The sequence below is a fragment of the Eleutherodactylus coqui genome, chromosome 10 (assembly GCF_035609145.1).
Source record: "Eleutherodactylus coqui strain aEleCoq1 chromosome 10, aEleCoq1.hap1, whole genome shotgun sequence".
Taxonomy (NCBI): Eukaryota; Metazoa; Chordata; class Amphibia; order Anura; family Eleutherodactylidae; genus Eleutherodactylus; species Eleutherodactylus coqui.
Window position 1 is genome coordinate 48,348,595 of NC_089846.1, and position 18,355 is coordinate 48,366,949.

The window sequence follows — 18,355 nt, forward strand, 5'->3', positions numbered from 1 at the left end:
GAAAATCGCGGAGCTCGGGCGAAAAAGGGGCGTGGCCGAGTAGGCTCGCTCATCTCTAGTTTTCACTCTTTTGAGAGATTGTGTCTGATCTATATCCACCACCGATGGCCCAGTGGTGGGTGTCATTTCAGTATTGTGGCCAATATTACCTTTATATAATTTTTATATTTTGGTTTTAATAAAATTTGTATTTTAATGAGGATTCTACACAATATCGGATATCTGGTTAAGAGGATTGAATTTTGAGTTGAGAGATTTTAGAGAGCCGTATCCTGAGGCCTAAGAAAGACAAAAGTAACAGAGACCCAAGTTTATCGGACTATAGTACCGTTCTAACAATACTTTGTATGCCAAGAAAAGCTCATATGACAACTAGTGAAGGAAACGTTTTCAGCAAGCTGTTCAAGGCAGGATGTGACGGTATACATAGATAACAAGACCGAACATAGAAAGGGAGGGGCAGCTTTTCTTGTTCTTCATACCTGTAGCTTCCACAGCATTGATACACTTCCGAACAAACCGAAATCCCATCTCATTTAGTTCCACTAAAAAAGAAACAATGCTTGTCCCATTAGTGGTGTAAGCTCTGTGCCCATGCGACAAAGATGCAACATAGCAATATTACACTTTACCATAGATAGGATAAAACGCAACAGAAAAAGGAGATTCATGGTAAATAGAACATGGAGGTTTGATATATTGGACAATCAAATGTTTTATGCTGAAGTGCCAGCTTTATTACGGAACCCTGTCATAGCGCTCATACAAATAAAATCAGATCCAAGTGAGTGGAAACAATGAGCTAAACTGTACTTAGACGTCCGCAGCCCCAGTAATCCAGCATTTTAGCCCCGTAATTCTACTGGTATCTGTTGACAGCGCAAGTCAGATGATCGTGGTTTGCCAATCAGAGGCGGCAGTGTCACCACCCACTCTACTGGCATCAATATTCACATCCTGGGCGCCATGATGCCAGGAGTTCAGAATAGTGACGCTACAGCATCTGATTGGCAGGCAGCGGTCACCACATTTCCACTGTCAACAGAGGACGGGAAAATTGTGAAGCTACAGCGCTAGATTCTTGGGGCTGAGGACGGGTAACTGCAGTGCATTCTATGGGGGTACAGTCACACAGCAGTAATGCAGCGGATTTTCTGCCGTGGAGAATTCCGCTGCAAAATCCACGGCATTTCAGCATCAAAAACAGTCAAAACTCACATAATTGCTGCAGAATTTGACTGGAAATCTGCAGCCGATATTAGACCATGCAGCACTCCTCTCAAGTGCCCACAACCTAGTACACGTGGGAAACTGCAACTAAGCGTCACTGCCAGCGTTCATGTAATGCACGGGCCGTGTGATGCCACTGTCGTGGTTTTCGATGCGGGAATGCTGCGGACTTTGCTATGGTATTTTCTGCTGTGGAGAATCTGCAGCATTTCTGCTCCATGTGAACATAGCCTTGTTTCATTTGGATCTAAATTATAAAAGTTTCTTGAGGTTCTGTTCACATTTGCATTGTGGATTTGGTTAAAAAAAAATGACACTACAACGCACTACTAGGTCCATCATATAACGGAAATGGGCAGCAACCAATGGACTCCGCCGACTTATAATAAATAGGTTAGAAATAAATTAGAACTAATTAAAAAAAAGAAAAAAGGTATTTTTGAAGGGAAAGATTTTTGGTCAAAAAAACAGAATCTTTAACATCGAGGCTTGTAAAATATATGTATTATATACTCACTTTCATCGCGCTTTGTGATTGGACTGTGATAAATCTGCAGTGAGAGAAAAATAAGACAAAGATGAAGAATCCCTGAGAAGACCATTATACTGTCAATGTCTTCATAATTAAGGCAATGTAACCTGCAGCCATTACATATGAAGAGATAGTTTGGGAATCCCATCTTTTACTGTGGTTTTACAGAGAATTCCCCAAACTTCACTTCTTTGCAGAGACTGGATGTTCCAATTTGCTCACAGAACAAAGCGCATTTCATCATGGCTGAACTTTGGTCTTGGAGCTGTAAGCATAGTCAATTGTCCATTAGTAAGAGTGTCTATAATATGCAGCCCAGTGGGGCTGTCAGCTATAAGGGGGGAGAATCGAAGGACTGAGCAAAAGTTGGTTTTTACATTCAGAAGTTGTTGAAAAAAAAAAAAAAACATCTGAGGAAGGCATCCGTCTTCAAAAGACGTCTAGCTGCCACAAGTGCAAACATTTCTTCAGACACTATACATACACATGTGCCAAATGGCATCTGAACAGACAGCCCTATTATTAGGTATGAGGGATAAACTGGTCGTCTGGAGGGAAAATATAAAAGTTACCATTGTCACTATAGACCGGGGATTAGCATGTCCTCCTCCAAGGTTCACCGCATGGTAAGTGCTCCAGAGCTTGGAGTCTGCTACAATACTTTAGCACAAGTTCCTTGCTGATATTACTTCTTTGCAGGGACCCCTCCTCCTTTAAAAGGTTTCATTAGACCAGATTTTTACACTCAGCAACTTATTGCCTATTTAATTCAATCCACAAATTTAGCTTTGGTCCCGGTTGTTAGTTTATGACTTTATTGTTCACACAGTTATGTATGTTTTGATTTAAGGAAAACCAATTAAAATATGTAATCCGCAGAGGACATATGTGATATTAGGTATTAACTGGCTATATGTTATATGTTCTAATATGTAATCCGCAGAGGCCATATGTGATATTAGGTATTAACTGGCTATATGTTATATGTTCCAATATGTAAACCGCGGAGGCCATATGTGATATTAGGTATTAACTGGCTATATGTTATATGTTCCAATATGTAAACCGCGGAGGCCATATGTGATATTAGGTATTAACTGGCTATATGTTATATGTTCCAATATGTAAACCGCGGAGGTCATATGTGATATTAGGTATTAACTGGCTATATGTTATATGTTCCAATATGTAAACCGCGGAGGTCATATGTGATATTAGGTATTAACTGGCTATATGTTATATGTTCCAATATGTGAACCGCGGAGGTCATATGTGATATTAGGTATTAACTGGCTATATGTTATATGTTCCAATATGTAATCCGCAGAGGCCATATGTGATATTAGGTATTAACTGGCTATATGTTATATGTTCCAATATGTAAACCGCGGAGGTCATATGTGATATTAGGTATTAACTGGCTATATGTTATATGTTCCAATATGTAAACCGCGGAGGTCATATGTGATATTAGGTATTAACTGGCTATATGTTATATGTTCCAATATGTAAACCGCGGAGGCCATATGTGATATTAGGTATTAACTGGCTATATGTTATATGTTCCAATATGTAAACCGCGGAGGCCATATGTGATATTAGGTATTAACTGGCTATATGTTATATGTTCCAATATGTAAACCGCGGAGGTCATATGTGATATTAGGTATTAACTGGCTATATGTTATATGTTCCAATATGTAAACCGCGGAGGCCATATGTGATATTAGGTATTAACTGGCTATATGTTATATGTTCCAATATGTAAACCGCGGAGGTCATATGTGATATTAGGTATTAACTGGCTATATGTTATATGTTCCAATATGTAAACCGCGGAGGTCATATGTGATATTAGGCATTAACTGGCTATATGTTATATGTTCCAATATGTAAACCGCGGAGGCTATATGTGATATTAGGCATTAACTGGCTATATGTTATATGTTCCAATATGTAAAGCGCAGAGGCCATATGTGATATTAGGTATTAACTGGCTATATGTTATATGTTCCAATATGTAAACCGCGGAGGCCATATGTGATATTAGGTATTAACTGGCTATATGTTATATGTTCCAATATGTAAACCGCAGAGGCCATATGTGATATTAGGTATTAACTGGCTATATGTTATATATTCCAATATGTAAACCGCAGAGGCCATATGTGATATTAGGTATTAACTGGCTATATGTTATATATTCCAATATGTAAACCGCAGAGGCCATATGTGATATTAGGTATTAACTGGCTATATGTTATATATTCCAATATGTAAACCGCGGAGGCCATATGTGATATTAGGTATTAACTGGCTATATGTTATATATTCCAATATGTAAACCGCAGAGGCCATATGTGATATTAGGTATTAACTGGCTATATGTTATATATTCCAATATGTAAACCGCAGAGGCCATATGTGATATTAGGTATTAACTGGCTATATGTAATATATTCCAATATGTAAACCGCAAAGGCTATATGTTATATTAGGTATTAAAGAACCCATTTTACATGTAGCCAATGACACCACGAGAACGGGGGATAAGCTGCAATAGATCCTTTGCCTTTACCAGTCTGCGCCCGATGCCCAAAAAATGAAGGAAATTGACCGACTACAAAAATCACATAAGAGATCGTGGATTTAATTGTCCATTAGTATTTCTCTGGCCCTGATCTGTTCTATATTTACTGGTCCAGTGTATATTGGAAATAACTGGTCAGGTTACAGCGGTAATATTTATATTTTGAGATATGCTATACGTACTTATGATGGGACACATTAATTAGGGGTGGGGTTAAAGTGGGGCAAATATTTAGTATCCTGCCTTTTGTTTGCAGCATCGGCCAAAAAGAACGAGCAAGACTGTAGAGAAATTAAAAAAGCACCCCAAATAACAAGCTTCCATAAAACCACTTTTGTTTGCAGCACAACTGTAGGAAATGCGAAATTATGTAATGGCTTTTAGAACAATTAAAGGTTTCCAATATTCTCTGCATTCTTTGCAAAACTAAATATAAAGCTTATCAGTTGTTTCACTACACGCAGGTGATTCTAGTCCACAGGTAAATGACCACCAGATGGCAGTCTTGCATTTCAAATGTGGCCTCATTTCCATTACTAGTTCTGACTTTGTCCACGCATGTTGGAGGCTTCCATTGCGGATTCCGTTAAAAATACCAGACAAAATTGTGTAGAATGTTGCACTAATTTTCACAGTAAAATAATGACAAACTTGTCAAAAACCTGACAAGACTCCAATTTGGACAATGGTTGGTGTCTGTCTATAATGTGGCACAGCCATTATTTTCACTTTTTCATGCCTATAAAGGAACAGAAACAAAAGGAAATGTCGGCGCAGGTATGAACCTAGCCTCAAATGGGCAAAGGCATTGAAACGGCCTCACTTTAAAAAATGTCCAATAATCTACAGATCCTATAGAGGCCTAACAATGGCCAATGCAAGGTGATATAACTGTAGGGTAAGGCTGTTTGCAAATCACATTGAATTCAGAGTAACAAACAGCAAAGTTGTTGCGGCAGAAAGCGTCCACATTTGCTGCATAATATATTATTTTTATTGTTTGGATGTACTGAAAAAACTTCAACAATCAGCCACTTTGTAAGTCCTCTTGATTAAATATATCCTGTTATTTTGGGTCTACAGGTCCTACACAGATCTATATATTTTCAGGGTACCACCTTTTTTTCTTTTTCAGTTTCATTTTTTTCTTCCCCACTTTAAAACAAAAAATAAAAACCTTTTTTCTCCTGGCAACCCGGCCACAGGAGAGCTTGTTTTTAGCAGGACAAGTTGTATTTTTCTTTGGTATCATTTAATATGTCATATACACTAGGCTACATATCTAGTTCAGCATAAAGCTGTCTTCCACTCCAATCAGAGAATGTGTGGTCTTAAATCTGTCTCCCCCTTCAGGAGGTATGAATGATCTGCCAACATAGAATCATAAAAGCCTGATGTTCCACGTAGGGACAAAGAGGGGTTGTTATAGTATCGAAACGCATATAGAGGGAATGTGGGGTCGGATCTACTTCATTTAGATAAAGCATCTCTAATATAGAGAAGTTTGTAGAAGTCCATCCTAGACACACCAAACTCAATGGTGTGCGTCTAAGGCCTCGTTCACACGAGCGCTGTTTTAGCGCATTAGAGGCGCACACAGAAAGCACTTCTATTAGAAGCAATGGTTTCCTATAGAACCGTTCAGACGGGCTAAATCCTCGCATCCAACAAAGATGGGACCTGCAAATGCAAGATCGCCTCTAAGGTCCGTGGTGCGTGAAAAGATAGGACCTGACCTATCTTTGGTGCTTGCTTTCCATAGACTCCTATGGGAGCTGGATAACACACACATCTGATCGTGTGAACGGGCTAATTCAAAGAGCTGGAATTCACCCGTTCATAGGAGAGTAAAAAAAAAAGAAAAATCGCACATTGCGTGTAAACAGCGCTCATGTGAACTCAAGAGTAGGATAGCCAATAGCCCTGATGGTGGACTATACTACTCTCCTCTCTTTCTTTCCCTTATCTTTTTCTATACCTGAGGGATTGATCTCCAGCTTTGGTAGATAGGGATGGTTTTTTGTTGGGGGATTGACTCCAACTGTTAGCTTCTTAACCCCCTTTTTCTGCTGGTTTATCCTTTGCTCTGGTTTAGGCATTAAGATTCATAGAGAAAGAACTGGTTTCTCAGGCTCCATGCTCCTGACCATGTTAGGTCATATACTTGACTGGCGGCCTGCATGAATGAGGAATTGGTTTAAGATGATCCATGTTTTTCATGTTTCCCATCTATCTATATGCTAAGAACACATTTTATGAACAGGGTTTCTGATGATTTGAGAGATAAGAGAAACGCGTTGATCCGTTATAACAGGGAACGTATGAATCAGTATAACCCTTGAATAATTAAACCAGGACCTGAATCACTGATTGGGAATCCTAGAGCCAGTTGTCAGCACTGGCAACCTGACACTGGGGTCAGTCATAAAAGATTCCTGAACCTCTGAGGCATCTAAGTATCTATGAACTATTATTATAGGGAATATTCAACTCTTGAATAAACCAGAATCTATTGAAGTAGTGATTGGGAATCCTGAGCCCATATACAGGCATTCTCTACCGGGCACTGGGTTCACCTACATAAGATTCCCAAAACTCTGAAAGGTAAGTGGGAAGCAGCTCATTAAAGAAACCTTTCTTCTGTACTGCTTACCCTGATAGAACATTTGGGGTCAATGCAATAGATCTATACAAACAACTACTTAGGAAGACAGACTGATATCAAACAGATTTGGGTTAACTCCAGTTGGGAACCCTACTGAAGTATCGCCTTCTATCCATACAAGTACATGAATCGATATACCATGAAAGGCGCACCGTTGTAGCCTGTGTTAATTATCCCTTCAAGAGGGAAATAGTCCCATTTCAGGGACAATTTCATACAGGGATAGCCGATTCTATTTATGTGTGTCTGTCCTTAGTCCTGTAGTTTAACTAATTTATTTTTAGGGGATTAATATATTTTAAGGGGTTTCTAATTCTGTGAAGGACTATAAGTGATTGTAGAGCCCTCTGCTTCGGTGAAGTCCATTACAGTCAATGGGGTCCGTTCGGCCACCGGATTCTCCCTTTCTGCTTCCTGAATGGAGCAGGAAAGCGGAACCCCGAGCGCAGATGTGAAATCCCCCCTATACAAGTCAGAGGACTGCAGAAATTACAGCAATTCTATAAACTCACAGTGCCTACAGGTAATTGAGACTGTGCTCTAAAAAACAACCTGATGATGCATTATGCGGGAAGCATGATTCTAATCAGATTGCTGCTACTTGTTAATTGAGTTACCTTACAGAAGGGTGCAATTGGTGCTCATGCAATTCTCTTACATTACACACACAGATCTGACTGATACAGCACACCCTTTGTCTAATTATAATCCAGAGTTAATTCCAGGTCTACACACAGTAATATAACCCGAAGGTTAGAACTATGAAGCATTGTTTATTGCAGGTTATGGATTTATTGCAGGCTAGTGGGCACAATCTAAAGGTTAGTTGGGGGGGGGGGGGGGGGGAAGGTCAGAAGCAATGTCAGAAAATATTATTATAAGTCCAACGTCCATAAGTCAGTTTGATTTCTAGACCTTTTGATCCGAGAAAAAAAAATTCCATCATGCTCCATTTCAGTGCGGATCCCACACTGATGGCTTCCATTGAAGTTAATGGAAGCCATCCAATCCGCGGCTCGCCTGCAATTGAATTGTAGACGGGCTGTGGGTTTTTTTTTTAAAAAAACCTCTACTGCGCATGTGCGGTGGCACGACGGCCGATGCTTCTGCACACATCCACAGCAAAGAAAAAAGAAGACCTGGATGGGTAAGCAGGGTGCTCAGCCGCGGGCATGGTCGGATTCCTCTGCAGGCTCCCGTATGCCCAATTCGACTCGCCCGTGGGCATGAGCCCTTACTGAAGAAGTAGATGCTTGGAACAAACTCCCAGCAGATATACATAGTTGGAAAATCAACAGTAAATGATTCAAGCCTGCCTGGAATAAGAATAGATCTATCCTAGGAAATAAAAAGGACGTACTATAAGGGCAGACTAGATGGACCATGTGGTCGTCTTCTGCATTCAAATCCATGTTTCTATGAACTCTATTTAAGCATTCTGCATAATGTGGTATAAAGAATATGCAAATGATAGAAATAGGACTGACAGGCAGGGGCTGCTGAAACTCAACACCTACCGGTTCTTTCCCATCCATTGCCTCAATCCACAAGCGCCTGTTGGCCTCGGAAGGAGCCTGTAAAGTGATTGTACCTGGCCTGAAACACAAAAGCAAGACCGTAGTAAATAGTAGCTGTAACACTAATTATTTCAAATACAGCATTAAAAAAAGTTTAACAAAATAGACGTTATGTCATACAGCCAAGAAGAAAACAAAAATTACGCTCAATGAAACATTTCTGAAGCAACTTATAGTTAGTTAAGGAGCATCCTCGTGAGTTTACAACTTTTAATGAGGATCTCCACCCAACCAAATACCATACATTAGAGAAACAGATACGTTCAGCAATTAGTTTTTTTTTTTATTATGACATGGCTAATCAAACAGTATACATGGTAATATTGAAGAATATACTATAGATACAATTATGTGGTATCTAAACACTCACCTCTCATTGGTCTCTACATCAAAGCAAAACCTCTTGTCAATGGAGTCACTTTTTCTTCTTGTACAAGATTTAAGAGTCAGCTCTTGACCGACCTACACACATGGACAGGAGAAACACAATATGGGTCACCGATTATACAGAATCAGCAATATGGAGGATAGTAATCACTCGAGCCGGTATAAGAAGAGAAAAGATACCGAGAAAGAAGGTGCAACAATAACGTATCAGTCAGTAGGAGGGAAGGCAAACTAGATGGCAGAAATGGGGGACTACAACGATTGTCTCCCTTCTGACAGATGGCGAGGCAGGATTATCACACAGGCTTTCCTTGCAGACAAACAGGATTAGATGGTCACTATACACAGACACAATTACACAACCTCTGTTATGTTACGGTGTACAAACACCCCATACAACAATATATCATCATGGATTTTTAGATTTTGCAGGTGACTGGGAGAGATGATTTTAGAAATTATGAGAATATTCTTCATATTCTGTATGTTTGGTTCACATTAGATTTCTGTAGGTTTCTTTTAAAAGTTAAAAGGGTTTTCCGGTTACTCCATTTAACTTCCACTGTAGAAAAAGAAGTACTTACCTTTTTCCTGCAGCCCCGCTGTGGTCCCAGTATTTGTTGTGACAGATGATGTCATCAGATGTCAGGTGACCGCCGTAGCTAATCAGAGGCTGCACCATCTCATTACTGAACTCCTGGCATCATGACACTCAGGATGTGAGCGCTGATACCAGAACAAGTGGTGACGCTGCAGCCTCTGATTGGCTGCAGCAATCACCTGACATCTGGTGACATCATCTGTTACAACAAATGCTGGGACCACAGCGGGACTGCAGCACTGAATAAGGGGGGCTGAGAACACGTATGTACACTTTTCTTATTTTAGTACAGCTGGTACTAAATGTGGTTATGTTGCCTGGTAACTGGACAACCCCTTGAAAAGATTTTCATTAAAAGAATAAGCTCATGTTTTAGGTTTAAAATATATACGTATATACTTAAAAGATAGTGTTATGGCCCGTTTACACGCAACGATTATCGCTCAAATGAACGATTATCGTTACGTCTAAACACGAGCTAACAACTGAACAACTAAGGCTGCTTGCACACAGCAGCGCGGCAAAGTGACGCGATTTTACTTTCGTTTTTGACTGCAGCTCCCTGTGGCCGACAGCCGAGTTTAGCACACCTCATTATTGATTGGGTGCGCTAAACGCAAAAAATAGAATAGACTCCGCTCGAAAATCACGGCGCTGAAAACAAAGGAAGCCTCTGACAGAGTTTAGCGTTAAACACTGATAAGGACGGCTGTGTGAGAGGGGCCTAATGAGAATTGTGCACTTTTAGTTCGTCGCTCAGTTTCAGCCAGCATACAAATCATTGCGGTTTGTTCACTTCTCATTACGTTTAAGAACTCCCCACTGAGTGTTCCGCATAGAATGTGAAGCACTAAATGAGAAGTGAACGATTTTCAAAGATGATCTGCCCATCTAAACAGGCTGCGTGAATGAGTTAGCCGTGACATCACTCGCTCGTGCGTTCATTTTAACGAGAATCGTGTAAAAGGGGCATTAGTTCAGACACTGAAAAAGAAACAAGCCAGTGGGAAGTATTCTATGCTAATCAATCAGGGGCAGATATATATGTGCAACTACACAGGGGCCCTATAGGCAAGGGGGGCATCAGTTTTAAGAAAAAAAAAAATGGTGAAATTTTTTTTTTTTTTTTTGGTTCAAAATATTTTTATTCAATTTTGTCTTTTAACAGAAATAAAACATAGATCATCCGGGGCCAGTAATTCTGGCCATATTGCATCATCAAACAATTTTATGTTGTTAACAGTAAACTATTACCAACTACCTCCTGTCTGGTTCTTAGTTGTAATCTGGAACATTATACCTTAAGGTATTTTATAAACCATTTAATATTGCTAACTTAATACAATAGTTGGTACGATTTGTCAGATATAGCTCTAGCAGAATCTAGAGTGTAGAAAAGAGAGAAACAGAGTAAAGTTAGAAGAATAGTATGAAGGGGAGGGGTGAGTGTGGGGGGGGGGGAGGGGTGAGTGTGTGGGGGGGGGGGGAATAGACTGACCTGGTGTTCCTTTCCCTTCAAGTCCGTTTTATATGCCTCTAGTCGTCAAGAGACGGTTGGATCCTGGGGGCGGGAATCATTCCACTTGTGACCCAATTGGAGACCTCAACCGTTTCTCGTTGCGAGGACCAGGCATACCATGTCGTCAGGTGTTTCTTGAGACGCATTTCATCTCTTGCACACAGTTCCTCCATATATCCGATCTCATCCAATTTTTCTATCCACATCAACCTGGTGGGGGCCAACGGTACCTTCCACTTTAGTGGGATCACTTGTCTAGTCGCCAATACAAAGAACCTCAACAGTGATCTCTTGGCCCCCGCCAGTGACCCCTGAAACATTGACAGTAACGCTATTTCTGGTGTCAGCCGGACAGTTTTCCCGCTGATCCAGGAATATAATGCTCCTACATCCCGCCATAGGGGGCCGATCATCGAGCACGACCACCAGATGTGTGTATATGTGCCCCTCTCCGTGAGACATCTCCAACAGGTATCCGAGTGCTGCGGGAAGATTTTGGCCAACCGCTCTGGTGTTTTATACCATCTCGTCAAAATTTTATAGTTCAGTTCTTGAAATTTGCTTGAGATATTCAATTTATGTGTTAGAATATAGGCTTTTTTCCAGTCCTCCTCGGGGGGCAAGTGGCCCAGCTCCCTCGCCCACTCTCTCTCTAAAGCTATCCCGCACCTCCCAGTGTCTGTTTCTATCATGTAGCGATATAGATCAGAGATTTTACTTTTTGTTTTTGGGTTGAGGACAAATTGGCTTTCGAACGTTGTGGGAGCTGAACCCAACAACCTTATACTTCCTTGGGATCTGACATAGTGGCATAGTTGGAGGTACTGATACCATGCTCCAGCTGGGGGTCCCCGGTCCCCCAAAATTTCCTCCAGTGTTTTTAGGCCTTCTCCAGTGATCATGTCTTTTACTCTTGGTATATCCCCTGGTCGGTTTTCTGTTAACATATTAACAAGAGGTGAGCCCTTAAGGAATGTCGGGATGTTTGTGTTACCCACTAGTGGGGTTAGTGGTCCTGGCCTCTTGATTAATTCCAACCTGGAGGCCACTCCCAGCCACACCGAGATCAGCTCCTCTATGAATGGGGATAGCCCCAGCTTTTTGTGTTGTCCGCTACCTGGAATCCAGATAAGGCCTGCTCCCCTATATGGTATCGATTCTTGTTCCATAGTTACCCATCTTTTCTGTGTCTTGTTATGTGTCAGCTCTAGTATACGTCGGGTCAGGGTTGCTTTGTGGTAGAGTGAGATATTTGGGACCCCCATACCCCCTTTGTCTCTTGGCCCTGTAAGGGCCCTCCAGCTGCGCCTCGGCCTCCTACCGCCCCAAATAAATCTCATCATTATTCTCCTGATTCTATGCATGTATGTCCCTGGGAGACGAATGGGCACCGTCTGTAACATATACAGGAACCTGGGGAGGACGTTCATTTTTATTGAACTAATCCTACCAAACCAGGAGAGGGGCGCGCTGCGCCACCTGTCCAGGTCTTCTTCTAATTTTGTTATTAACGGTTGGTAATTTTTTTGGAACAGGTCTTCCATTTTAGAGGTAATGTTTATGCCCAAATATTTAATCCCCTCTTTCTTCCATCTGAATGGAAAAGATGCCTTCAGGGCTGCCTCTTCACTTTCTTGGATATTGACATTTAGGATTTCTGATTTGTTCAGATTTACCTTAAAGTTGGACACCTTGCCAAATTTGCGGAATTCTTCGAGTACGCAGGGGAGCGCCACCCTTGGATTTGTGAGGTATAATAATAAATCATCTGCGTATAGGGCTACTGTTTGTTCACTTTTTGCCACCTGGACCCCTCTGATGCTGGGATTGGCCCTGAGTGCATTTGCCAATGTCTCCATTACCAGGATGTACAGGTATGGTGACAATGGACAGCCCTGTCTTGTGCCGTTTCTGATCTTCACTTGCTGAGAGAGTCTACCGTTCACCCTTACCCTCGCTGTCGGGTTGCTGTATAATGCTTTGATCCACCCCAAGAATCTAGGGCCCAACCCCGACTGCTTTAGGGTCATCTCCAGGAATCCCCAATCGACCCTGTCAAACGCCTTCTCGGCGTCGACGGACAGCAAGCACAATGGTGTACCAGACTCTGTCGCTCTCGAGATCAGGGCCAAGGTCCTAATTGTGCTATCTCCTGCTTCCCTTCCCGGCACAAAGCCCACCTGGTCGCCATGTATCAGGCTAGGTATATGAGTTTTTAATCTACTCGCTAATAATTTAGCAAATAGTTTAGTATCTATATTGAGTAGTGAAATCGGTCTGTAACTCCCACAGCATGACGGGTCCTTGCCCGGCTTAGGGAGGACCGTGATTATCGCCTGTAGGGCCTGCGCCGGGAAGGGACATGATCTCGAGATTGCATTGAATGTTTCCAGCATCAGAGGAGCCAGTTTCTCCATGCATATTTTGTAAAAGCGGGGGGTTAGGCCGTCGGGTCCCGGACTCTTTCCGATTTTTAATGTAGTGATTGCTTCCTTTAACTCTTGCAGAGTGAAGTCCTCTTCTAGTGCCCCCACTTCCTCGCTTGTTATGTGGGTGAGGGAGTTTTCAGTTATGTATGTGTTCTTCTCTGCATCAAGGTTATTCTTGGGGTCCCCTAGGTTCCCCTCCAGGTTGTAGAGTTCCTGGTAATAAGTGTGGAAGCTCTCTAAGATCTCTGTGTTGCTGTGGACCATCCCCTTCCCGGGTTTATGGACCTCAAACACATATGTCTGTGCTTCTCTAGGGTTGAGGGCCCTCGCTAACCCCTTACCGCATTTATTTCCGTGCTCATAGTGCAGTCCCTTGAATTTGTCCCTACGGCATAGTGACGCCTGATCTAGTATACGCAGGATTTTAATTCTAGTTGTGGAGATTTCTGCTGCTATACTGTCTGCGGGTGAATTTTTATTTGACGTTTCCAGGCCGTCGAGCTGTATCAACAGCTCTTCTAGCCTAGCCGTCCTCATCTTTTTTAATCGTGCCCCGTGCGATATAAAGATCCCTCTAAGGACGCATTTTAGTGCCTCCCACTTAAAGGGCATGGATGTAGGATCGTTTTTGTGAGTTTCTATGAATGATTCTATTGATTGTTGAATATCCTGTAGGCATGCTCCGTCCTCTAGCAAGTTATCATTAAGTCGCCACGTGAGGTTTGTTCTTTCAGTGTTTCCCCCCACCAAGGACCCCCAGACTGGAGCATGGTCTGACCAAAGGAAGGGGCCCATAGAGGCCGACGGCCTTCTGTCCAACAACCCGTGTGAAATAAACAGATGGTCTAGCCTGTGATAACTATTGTGTGCGGGCGAGTGAAAACTAAAGTCCCTCTCTCTGGGATGTAATGTTCGCCATAAGTCGACTAACTTGAGCTTTGCTAATTCCGTGCGAATTCTACGTGTCGTTGAGGGGGAAACCCCCGACTTACCCCCCGAGGAGTCTTTTGCCGGATCCATGATTAAGTTGAAATCTCCACCGAGGATGATGGAGGAGCCGCCTGCGAAGGCCGCCAGGGCCCCCAGCACTCGGATACCGAACTTCTTCTGGTCCTGGTTGGGAAAATACACATTAGCAAGTGTTATTATGTCGTTATTCACTTGAATTTTTAAAAACACATATCTCCCGTTTTCGTCCATTTCTGAAGAGAGTAATCTGTGCGGAAAATTTTTATGGATTACTGTGGACGTGCCGCCTGCTTTTTTGTCTGGGTGTGGGCTGTTATGCCAGGTAGTATAGTGGCGATATTTACACTTAGGTATCTTGGTATCCTGGAAATGGGTCTCCTGGAAGAAAACAACCATGATCCCCTTCCGGTGGAGGTGGTCCATGATCTGCCCCCTCTTAGTAGGTCCGTTCAGTCCTCTCACATTAAAGGTGCAAAATGTGATGTCAGCCATTGGTCACCGTGGGCATAAGATAAATTAGCTCTGCTAATGGTTGTAGGTCAGTCAGGTCGGGGTGAGGGTGGTGGGGTGGTTTGGGTAGGGAGAAGAAAGATAGAATTGAGCAAGAAGAGAGAGAAAAAGGTTCATCAGGTGGAACCTTGCGCAGTATCCAGCTACTGCGTTTGGTTTCAGGGAGAACTGCTGGCATATACAATGCCCGCATTCACACTAAATGTGATTGGTCGCCCTGTGTGAGGGACGTGTAGGTACCGGCTAGGACATGCGCCGAACCCCCGCGCCTCCCCCCACAACGCGATCCTTACGATAGTGCTGCAGCCCCTCGTTGGGCCCTGGTCTAAAGCTCTTGAGGCACCAATCATCATTTGCAATCTAAAAGAGAAAACAACAATTTAACTAGTACTATATCATTGTATAACTTGGTATGATATACTATATTAGAGTCTCGGATAACGCCCGTTTCCCGATCTCTGAGGAGCTGGTCATTCTGCTCCTCCGGACGCCAAGTGGGTATCTTCTGGTCTAGTTCGTTTTCTTCCCCAAACATAAACAACTTGGGTGAAGCAGAAGGTCGTGCAGTATGTTGTACTATTTCCTGTATGAGTCAGGTATGCGACTATGCTTGTATGCCAGATATATTTGGTGGATCATACACTACTGCATAATGCGTGGCGGAGTCCCGCAGTAAGATCAGGTGTTTCTGTCCATTGCCTTTTGCTTTTCCCGTCTTGGTTTGGGGTGTGCGCTCTGCCACTGCTCCTGTGCTGTGGGGGCCAGTACCGTCGGTACCATAGGCCAGTCCGGCAGCGCTATCATGGGTAGTTGTAAAGTACCCAGAAAGTTGGGCAAGTCTCCAATTGATCTGAATATGGCAGATTTCCCATCTTTTCTGGCTGTTAAAGAAAAGGGGAACCCCCATCTGTAGGGTATCCCTTTATCTTTCAGGGCCGTCAGCAGGGGTCTTAGGGCACCTCTCATCCGCAGTGTGTGGCGTGCCAGGTCCTGCAGAAGAATTATGGGTCTACCATCGTGTTGTAGGTCCCCTTTGTCTCTAGCTTTTCTCAAGATTGCATCTTTATCTCTGAAGAAATGCACTCTGCATATTACATCTCTTGGTCTTTTGGGATCAGCATTTTTTGGTCCGAGGGCCCTGTGGATCCGATCTATTTCGATCATATCTTCCGCTTTGCGATTTAGTAGTTGCCGGAAGAAGGATTGCGCCCAAAGTTCTAAATGCTGCCCTTCTATTTCCTCCGGGAGACCCCTTATTCGCAGGTTGTTGCGCCGGTTTCGGTTTTCTAGGTCATCAAGGTGTGTAATAATGCCGGCAATTTGGTCTGCTTGTGCTTGGATGGCCTGTCTGTGGGTTTCTAAAATGGCTGACGCACCCTCCTGCGCCTCCTCAACTTGTACTATTCTGTGTCCTAGATGCTGTATATCGTTGTGGATATTTTCTAGCGCTTTTTTGTTAGATGCCTCTAATCTCTTGAAGAACTCGTCTAGCTCATTTTTTGTTGGTATGGCCATAATACGGCTCTTCCAGGCTTCTTCACTTATTTTGTCAGGGGAGTTGCTAAATCTTTTCTGAGGTGGGCTGCTTGTGGTGCTGTATGCAGGGGAGTGTTGCCATGCTGTGCTACTACCTTCATCAGCTATGGGAGACTGCATTGTGGGTTGGGGGGAGCCATATTTGGGGCAGGGGCTGCTCTCTGTTGTACTCACAGTTCCTTTATATCCTGCTTCCTCCTCCTGTGATGTCTGCTCTGTAGCGTGGTGGTTCTTAGGGCTTCCCCCCGAACTGTGCTGGTTGCTGGCCGGTCTGTCCCTGCTCTCTGCTTCCTCCTGGTGCCCTCCGGGCGGCTGTGCCAGCTCTGCATTGCTCGCCTGTGCCTGCGCCTGCGGTCCCGCGGGAGCCGGCGCCATCTTGGACGCGGCGGCGGCTTCACCTCCGCTGCCGAGAAACCTCTCCAGCGCGCCCCTTCTGCCGACCGGAGTGCAGGACAAAGATCGCGGCAGCTTCTTCTTCCCCATGTGGCGTCCGGGGTCCGTTCTCCGCTGCTTAATGGTGCCTCTTAAGCTGCTGGTAGGGTTAGAGACGCGGGAGTTCGCTTAAGGTGCGACTTATCCCGCCATCCGCTAGCCACGCCCCCAAAAAATGGTGAAATTTGATTGTAAATTAAATTATTTCCATGACTTACTTCTGTTTTGCAGTCCACCAATGACATTTGTGAGGGTTTTGCAGGAGTGACAACAGGGTAGTAACGGACAATGAACTCTTCATTCATTGCCAACTGCACGTTGGAGTCCTTTATAGGTCAACCTTCTAGGAGTTCAAACTGGCTGGCTTTTTAAAATAAATCTGTTAGGGCTCTTCCCTGGTGAAAGCTTCTCTTAGAGTGTATGCACAAGGCAGAATTTTGCTGAGGCCGTGATGTGTTACTTTCTACATATTTTGGTAATCAAGTGTCCAAGAGAGATTCCAGGACGATATGGCACTACAAATGCCTTTAAACCTTACGAGGGATACAAGTGAATGTGCTGTGGACTTGTCTGTTTGCACTCTGTCTGCGGGGCCTTTTACACGGGACGACCCGTCAGGTAAAGAGCGCCCAATATTCGTCCCAGCGACGATTATTTCTGTGGTTTTACACAGGAACAATCATTGCTCAGTGAATGCAGCTGAATGAACGACTGCCTGCTCACACCTGCCAATTAGCTGTTCTTTGGACCGATGCATTCGCTGATTTTTGCTGAAAGCAGACAACTCTCTTCCGTGGCCAAGCTTGGCATTACAAGCAAAATGCGCATTTATTTCAATGGGAACTTAGCCTACAATACCAAGCTTGGCCACTGCAATGTGAATGGAGCGGTCTGCTTCCTGCAGAGAACAGCTGATTGGCGGGGGTCCCTGCTGATGAACCCTGCGCTGATCATATCTTGATGACCTATCCTGAGGATAGGACATTGTTCGTGTAGAACTGGACAACCCCTTTAATGAAGGCTTTTACGCTAGTGGTCACATTCAAAACTAAAAAAGCACCAAAAGTAAAAAATGTTTACAGTAAAAAAAACTTTTCATTTCATTTTCAGATGAGACAATCCCTCTAAACATTACCATTATTGTGAACTGTGTGTCTTGCTTAAGTTGCTAAATGTGCAAAAGCATAACGTTAAGGTACCTTGACAGACGTCCTAGGGACTAGGAGTGATACTCTGGCAAAGAATGGAGGCAGAGGGTGCTGGAGACGTCCTCTGGCCACCCGCCTCCATTCACTGCAAAGAAGCAATCGCTCAGTAGTTTTCTATTTCAGTTCACTATAACAGAACAACTAACAACTGCTTAGCGACTGCTGAGCGT

The 18,355-nt window shown here is 43.3% G+C and overlaps 1 protein-coding gene across 2 annotated transcripts in view; it reads right to left on the reverse strand.

Moving 5' to 3' along the window:
• OPHN1 (oligophrenin 1) overlaps nucleotides 1–18,355 on the reverse strand; it is a 115,964-nt gene that overhangs the window by 37,115 nt on the left and 60,494 nt on the right. For both annotated transcript variants that reach the window (XM_066580981.1, XM_066580980.1), the window contains exons 10-13: nucleotides 8,965–9,056; nucleotides 8,535–8,613; nucleotides 1,748–1,781; nucleotides 483–545 (exon numbers count right to left, since the gene is read on the reverse strand). In XM_066580981.1, the coding sequence (XP_066437078.1) occupies nucleotides 483–545; nucleotides 1,748–1,781; nucleotides 8,535–8,613; nucleotides 8,965–9,056 (268 nt within the window). The remainder of the gene's footprint in view (nucleotides 1–482; nucleotides 546–1,747; nucleotides 1,782–8,534; nucleotides 8,614–8,964; nucleotides 9,057–18,355) is intronic.